This window comes from Eufriesea mexicana, unplaced genomic scaffold (genome assembly GCF_001483705.2).
Source record: "Eufriesea mexicana isolate 0111107269 unplaced genomic scaffold, ASM148370v2 scaffold4744748266, whole genome shotgun sequence".
Lineage (NCBI taxonomy): Eukaryota > Metazoa > Arthropoda > Insecta > Hymenoptera > Apidae > Eufriesea > Eufriesea mexicana.
The window spans coordinates 244,902-253,016 of record NW_016907956.1 but is presented as its reverse complement, the minus strand read 5'-3'; the positions used below and the strand labels follow the sequence as shown (position 1 = coordinate 253,016).

Sequence of the window (8,115 nt, the reverse complement as noted above, 5' to 3'; positions counted from 1 at the left end):
CGTAATCGAGCAACGAAACGAAGTTTTGCCGAAAAACCTATAGAATTCATGGAAACTAATATAAATACACATGTCTGTGCTGTGACGGTAAGATTCATCCTTTCGATCGATTGTACCGAACAACGATTCTTCTTCGAAGAATTTTAATTTGAATAAACTTCTAAAGCATACTATGGACAATTCTGTCGTTGAAACTTTCGTTTTGTATGTACATATGTATAGACAAAACAATCTAATAATCCAATATAAAGTTATTGACTGAATGCTAAAATTAATAATGGTTACAGTAGTAATAATAATAATAACGATAATGATATTGATGATGATAATAGTATTATTATTATTATTATTTTTAATAATATTAATAAAATAATAACAATAATGGAAATAAAAATTTTTACAGGTAATTAGTAAGGGTATTATTCGAACGGTATGATAGAGAGATTTCTAGTGGAATCTAGTGACTTCTAGTAGCGTTTTTCGACGTGATATGAAAGCGCGTGTACGCAAGTTAACCTCTACTGAAACCTCGCTTAATTAGCAAATAAATTACCTGTCCCCCATACGCGGCACTTTCGTCGAATAATCTAAAATTTTTATTTCGCAAATATTCCAATTAACGTGGAATTTCATTGGAACAATCCTTTACTTCTTCACTTTCCTGTACTATTATTCTTGGTATAATATCAGAAAATGGATTGTTCAATATTATAGTTTTTATAAATCTTAAGAATGAACAAATATTACAGAAATATAGAATTCTATACTCTATCTGATATTATGAGATATTCTCACTGCTCTGGTATCTTATTTGTAGTTTCATAATGACGTGCATTTAATTCCAACCTTTATTGATGTAATATCACCCTACTCTGAATTATCGGTAACGTTGGAACTGACATTGAAATACCAAGACGATTTCTTGATTTCTCGGATCGTCGAATGTACATCGAGTGAAGGGTCTATATTGTATTTTGTCTATGGTTATAAAATCCTTTGCATCATATAGTACTAAAATACATTTGCTGTTATAAAGATGTGTGGGTTTATTCTATACCTTATTTTTGAAATGACACGTTAGACGAAATATAGTTTATAGATACGAATATAAAAATTGGAAATTTATGCCATGTTTGGAATCGAACCTGTGGTTAAGCCCATTTACGGGCCTATTTTCAAAGTGAGAAATTGAAAGGTATTATATTTTCGCGATGTTATCAGAGGTCGATGTATTCATTAGTAATTATACTCTTGTGGATCCCGAGATATATCAACTATGGGTTGATGGTCATTCTTGTAAGTTTACAAAGTAAAGTTAAACACATGTATAATTCTTCGATAAAAAAAATAGCATTTACTTAAATTATGAAGTACAAAATGAATTAACGTAATTAACGTAACTGTTCTTTCTTGTCTTTAGCTAGCGAGGCGGTAAATATCCTAAACCAACGTGGAATATGTCATCAAACGAATGCCTCGATTGAATTAGTAGCTTCTGATATTCTCGATCATTATCGGACTTATGCCCTTTTAGAAAAATTACTTCACACGCCTACTAAATTAGCGAGTGAACAACTCGCGTTTCAAATCGAACCACAAACTAGTCAGATGCTTATCGAAATGTAGGTATTTTCTTTTGTTATCTTACGTATTTATGTACGTCTACGTTCCCCTTTGATACAAATCCCTTCTTAATTATAATTCGCAGGTATTATGAATTCGATGATGTTGTTATTCGAGAATTGTTAGGTAAGAAGCTAACATCAAAGAGTAGAAAGGACATGGACGAAGTGTCGGAAAAAACAGGTATCACATTGAAGAGTTGTCGTCGACAGTATGATAATGTTAAAAGGGTATTCAAAGTCGTTGAAGATTTGCCAGGTTCTCTAGCTGCCAACATCGAACAGCATTTTTTACTTTCTGAAGACCTTGCCAAGTAATAATAAATAAAAAAAATGATTACTTTATACTAGCCATATATATGTATATGTATCTATTTATGCACGCATAGAGGTATGTATGTACGTATAATTTGTCTTAGGCGATACGCTGCTGTGGTATTCATAGCATGTCTTCGATTTGAGATGAACAAAAGAAAGCTTCAATTTTTAACATTTCCCGATCTATACCATTGCGCCAACAGTATGATGTTGTCATGGACATACCGTTGTATTGGTTCCGAATATTTTGACACCGATCTGGATAGAGAATTTTTATTAGAATTAGCAGAATGTAGGGTACTTTTGGAAAATGATAAACATCATAAACAGTGAGTTTCCATTGGCTGAATATATGACAACTGTAATTATCAAATCAATGCAACATTATCCACTGTGTATGGATTTCACTGTATTCCTTTACAGTTTGGTATGCATCAAGCTTAAACCTATGCTTTTAGAACGTTCGTATCAAGAGATAGATGCAAATTTTCGTTCATATACAAGAGCTATCCTAGGAATAGGATGTAATCTTCATCGCTCCAGAGATCTACGATTTTTCTTTTTGGAACTGGTAGAAAGATGCATAGAACCATGGCGTCAAGTAAATTGGACGCATACCGATCTCAGAAATTTCCTGTCAGTTTATACGCAATGTGCACTGGATATGGATGTACTTAGGTAGGAAACAAAGGTACTATTATAAAAATGAAAAAATTAAGTATATTTCATTAGATTTAAGTTGAATATTTTATTTATCAGAAACAACGAATTAAGAGATGCTTTTGAACGTTACATGACTGTTGTTACGTGCTGTTTATTGCGTATGTATCATACATGACTATTAACGGATGAGGAAATTGGTGTACAAAAAGTGAATGCAATTGGGAATGCCGATAAGTGAAACGTAAAAAATGAAATTAATCCTGGAAATTGTAACTATACTTAAATTTATTGAGCTTTCATAATAAATAATTAATAAACAAATGCAGCATGTTTATTTGTTCAATTCATACACACTAAGAATTTACAATTTTACCTGTTTATTTTTTTTAGATATTTTGAAGTGAGAGATGTAATTCTTAGTAGCATTTAAATATATAAATGGCAGTATTTTTATGATCTTTCTCTCATGTGCGAAGAAGGGTACTCGGATATTTCAAAAGTAACGATGCTAATTCGTCTTAATAGACAACCGTTATATTGTTAATTAATTTATTCGAACGTCATAAAAATTTAAAAGCTACCTTGGTATTTGCTGAATCTCTTACAAATATATTATTTCGAACGTACACACACGCATATGTACAGGTATACATGCTTGCACATAATAAGATCAAACACATTAATTTCTAAGTATATGTACATTTACAAATATAATGTACAAGTACTGTAAACTGAATTTCTTTTTTGTCAGTGAAATAACATTCTATTAATTATCTTATCACTGTTAAATATTATACTTATATTCTACTTCATAAGAAATGTACAGGAGGCCGTAATGTGAAGGGATACAAAAACCGCGTAAAACTCGAGGGGGAGATAAACGGGAAATTCAAATTTTACCTAAAGATTTATATAAATATCTATTCTGCCAAACCTAGTACTTTATTTACTGCATAAACTATATCGTTCATTGTCGGCAAAGATGCGCTTTCCAATGTTTTCGCATAAGGCATAGGCGTATCAACGCCCGTAATACGAATTACCGGTGCGTCAAGATGATAGAATGCTTCACCTGAAAACAAAAGTGGCATGTAAATGAAAATGATATAATGAAGTTGTTTATACATTGACTAAATTAAAATAACATACTCTCTGAAATTTTAGCACTAATCTCCGCTCCGATACCACAATGTGGCCAACCTTGTTCCACGGTTAAGATATAATTCGTTTTCATTACCGACTGTACAATGGTGTCTATGTCTAATGGTCTCAAAGACCTAAGATTTATTACTTCTGCTTCTATTCCTTTGCCGGCAAGTTCATTCGCTGCTTCAAGAGCTTGCTCAACTGCTTTGGAATGTGCTACTAACGTAACGTGTTTGCCAACACGTTCAATTTTTGCCTTACCAATTGGTAAGAGAAAGTTTTTTGACAAAGCCTCGTCTGACATAGGATATTGAACACCATATAATATTTCATTTTCTAATACAACAACCGGGTCAGGATCTCGAATGGCAGCTTTTAATAATCCTTTTGCATCTTCGCTGTTATAGGGTGATACTACCTTTAAACCAGGGCAGTGGCTATACCAGGCCCCAAAACACTGAGAATGTTGCGCTGCTACACCTGCTGCTGCTCCATTGGGTCCACGAAAAACAACTGGTACATTTACCCTGCCAGCAGACATGTAAAATGTCTTGGCAGCAGAATTGATAATTTGATCGATTGCTTGCATAGAAAAATTAAATGTCATAAATTCGCATACAGGACGTAAACCAGCCTAAAATGTGATTATATAAAAAAATATTATAGAAAATACGGAGTATTATTGAGAAACATAATAACATACCATAGCAGCTCCAACAGCTATACCAGTAAATCCAGCTTCAGTAATGGGAGTATCGATGACACGCTTGTCACCATATTTTTTCCAGAGGCCTCTAGAAACTTTATATGCTCCGTCGTATAATGCTACTTCTTCACCAAGTAAAAATACTTTTTCGTCTCTTTCCATTTCTTCGTCCAGTGCCGAGTTCAAAGCATCTCGTACGGTCATCTACGCCGGAGTTGCGTGAATAGTAGAAAGAAAGAAATTCGTTGACAATGCCATTTTTCGATAACAATCGAATCATTGTAAACAATGTATAACACTAATTATCGTAAGTTTGAATGTTAAGTCATCATCGAATAATTGAGATCGAAAATGGATGACCTTTGTTGTCCTTCAGCATGTAATAATTAGATGAAATGATTTGTCAAATGAACAAGGTAAAGTAGACAAAATCTATCACATAGAAAGAAACAAAGGGCTATTTTCATTTCTTTTCTTTTTTTTTTTACTAAAGTTACTTTTACGTAGCAAAAAGAGAACTACATGATCTTGTCAAAGCAGAGTATAGGTTATGTGTAGGAAAATATAGATATTTGAATACCAATGATTTTTACCTGCTGTGCGGCACTCCATTTCGTCGTTGAAAACGAACGCCCAACAATCCTCCTTGCCACTGACTAAAAACAACGAACAATTAAGAGTATAAATTTTTCATTTCTTTCAATCTATGAATGTTCACATGTTTTCTAAGATTAAAACACGAACTTGTTCTATCGTTCAAATGTATATTTACCGAAAACATTGTAGGCCGCTAATCGTCTGGTAATCTTTCAATTTTTTATCGTTTTAATCGTTTCAATTGCTCTTAATCGTTATTCACGTGTGTCACTAGGGCCTCTGGTTCGTAATTTTGTCTTTGCCATAGATCGAAATACGGAACAGTACGAGAGCAGCTCAAGGTCAGTAAGTGAACTCTTATGAAACATGTTTGCTATGATTTATATCTTCATACGATAATTTCTAACAGATAATCAGAAAGATAGGTCGTTAGCCCACTAATCTCTTACTTTTTGTGCACTTTTGTGATCTTTCTTTGTTTTATGCAGCGTTTTATGAAATTATAGAAAAAATAGAATGTATTATCCAATTTATAATGTTGATGACGATAAATAAGAAGCGCCACTTTTTTTAGCCAATGATAGACAGTCAAGTTTGTGATCTAACCAATCGCATGGCAAAATGTAACAAGTCGATTTTTCCATTTTTGTTTCACGAATACGAGCAACTTAAATTCACAGATATTTTGGGTGTATAATGTATGAACGCGATAACGTGATAAAAGTAGCTAAAAATGAAGGCAAAATTTTTATTCTTCACTTTCTTTATCTTTTACTTTCATCTTAAAGGATCTTACATATTGACTATTTTTCAAGTTATATATCTCTGTACATATACATATACTTACGCGAAATCCACAACGTCGTTTATAGTATTAGCCGCTTCGTAGTTATTTATTACTGATCTTGATATTTTTAAAGAAAAGAAAAGAGAGCGAAACAGGGAAAATGAATGAATAATTGAATCATCGAAAATTGTACTGTATAGGTAACGTGTCGCCGAAACGTTTGAAAACATATATACGTACATACATACACACATACATACATACGTGTATGTATATAATATGCAGACTTTATTCGTATACGTTGTATGATACGAGCGAATGAGGGGAATTATAGAATTTAGACGATTCTATCAGACTTTAACGATGCGTAAGATGGTTACATGAATTGAAATTATGATTGAGAAACGAAAATAAGTTTGATATAGTTAGTGAAATTATGAGGTTGAAGTATATCGGTCATACTGTTTTAGGATGTATCGTTCGACGAAGTCCCCCGATTAATGAAATCGGTGATTCGATGAATTTTATAAATGAACAAAACGAAATTGGCTTGCGAATCCTTAGATCAAGGAGACAAAGTACCAACATTAGCATATTGTTTATTTACAAAAAGTATTCGCTCATGGTACAATGACAATGCTATGTGAAAATGCGTGTTGCGTGCGTGCATGAAGATTACCTTTATAGAAAATGCATACGTTATTAACATTCATACAAGGGCATTGTATACGAAGACATTTGCATCGTGATTGCGTTGAAAACCTTGTTCCGTGTATACGTACAAATTGGCAATAAACGGATAAAAAGAATGTTCGATGAAACGTAATACGTGAACGAATGAGAATGTGAAATTTTCCGTGCATCGATATCTCGAGGAGGAAATTAAATTTGGGTATACGTTCTAGACCGTAATATTCTTCTTTGTCGGGCTTTTTATTAACGAGAGAACAACAATTGCATAGAAGTTTAATCGAGTAAAACACTAACTAGGATAAAAGATTTTCTGTTTAGTCTTTAATTAAAATTACGATAACGCAATCGCGGTCAAGTGAGATAAGAGAACGAACAGAGGGCCCAAAAGTATGGGACTTGTATGCCTCTACTAACTGTAAGATATTCATTTTTTTTCGCGCATCTATATCTGTATCGACATTTGTGTGCGCGCGCATGTACGTTGTGTATGGTTATACGAAAAGCGAAAGAAAGGAGAAGGAAAAGAAAAAGAAAGTGAAAAAGAAAAAGAAAAAGGAAAAGAAACAGAAGGAAATGGAGAAAGAAAGGGGAAGGAAAAAGGAATAAGGGGGAGAGAAAGAAAAGAACAAAAAAAAAGAAGGATCGAGAGAAAGGAAAGTAGAGAAATGGGAAAGGAAAAGGGCGAGAAGAGAAATATAAATCATGATTAGTACAAGAGTACTCTGTGATCGGAGAAAAAAAAGATCCTTCCATATTCGTCCTAATCTAATTAGCCTTAGATTAGAGGAGAATCGTCGATAGTAAGGATGATAATGATCGTAATAATTGTAGTACCGTTACCATCGGCTATAAGCACGCTACAATGATTTAACTTCACTTTTGATAATGTCGTTGATAACGTGAACTATTCTCGATTCTATATACGTTCGTTTTTTAAATGTGCTCGGGTACCGAGGTAAATGCCCGTCTCGTTGCGAATTTTGTCACTATAAAATGTTACCATTATTCTGGGTTTAAATCATAAAGTTTAATCGAATTGTTTAATCGTTTTCCGTGTGTTTATTTATATAACGCTGTGTGTGTATTTCGTGACAAACGGTCGCAACGAAAGTAAGTAAATCACATTTCAAAGAGGAACAAACTCTGGAATGATTTTCGATCACGGTTCAATCTACGTATACGTAATAATAATTCGTTGAACTTGTCAAGTTGTTCTATGCCAATTAATCGCGAAACGCGTAACAGCCTATGTATATAGATGCGTGTACATCGAGAGTACGAAAGGTATCTCCGATAAGTAATAACATGGCATAACTGACGCTCGTTTACTCGCAAACAGATTCTGCCGAAAGAATAATCTAGGGAATTTTTTATACGAGTCGAATCGAACAATAGAGCTTCTGGCTAATCACTGTCACGTTGAAATTCGCGGTCACGAATGCGGTTTCGGAGTATGTATTATACCGTTAAACGCATAAAGCGATGCGCGTTAACGCCATTTCAACGCGCTAATTTACATCATATAAAAATCTCCATTCTTTCCTGACGTTTTTGCTGCACCCCCCCCCCCCCCCCACCCCCCC

The 8,115-nt window shown here is 33.8% G+C and overlaps 2 protein-coding genes across 3 annotated transcripts; one reads left to right on the top strand and one right to left on the bottom strand.

Annotated features, from left to right (window-relative positions):
- The first annotated feature begins 1,040 nt into the window (after positions 1-1,040).
- Fibp (acidic fibroblast growth factor intracellular-binding protein) lies at positions 1,041-2,879 on the top strand. 2 transcript variants are annotated; one of them, XM_017899993.1, is made up of 6 exons: positions 1,041-1,296; positions 1,421-1,622; positions 1,709-1,936; positions 2,042-2,269; positions 2,364-2,618; positions 2,700-2,879. In XM_017899993.1, exons 1-6 carry the CDS (start codon positions 1,212-1,214, stop codon positions 2,776-2,778), a joined length of 1,077 nt encoding a protein of 358 aa, XP_017755482.1. In that variant the 5' UTR covers positions 1,041-1,211; the 3' UTR covers positions 2,779-2,879. The 2 variants fall into 2 exon arrangements, with proteins under 2 accessions (XP_017755482.1, XP_017755489.1); XM_017900000.1 differs by lacking the exon at positions 2,700-2,879 and having other exon boundaries at positions 2,399-2,534.
- Positions 2,880-2,912: 33 nt separating this feature from the next.
- Pdhb (Pyruvate dehydrogenase E1 beta subunit) lies at positions 2,913-5,425 on the bottom strand. The gene is made up of 5 exons (XM_017900016.1): positions 5,228-5,425; positions 5,049-5,111; positions 4,453-4,659; positions 3,753-4,383; positions 2,913-3,675 (listed from the first exon to the last, which is right to left on the bottom strand). The coding sequence occupies exons 1-5, from the start codon at positions 5,234-5,236 to the stop codon at positions 3,524-3,526; spliced, it is 1,062 nt and encodes a 353-aa protein (XP_017755505.1). The 5' UTR covers positions 5,237-5,425; the 3' UTR covers positions 2,913-3,523.
- Between the last annotated feature and the right edge of the window lie 2,690 nt (positions 5,426-8,115).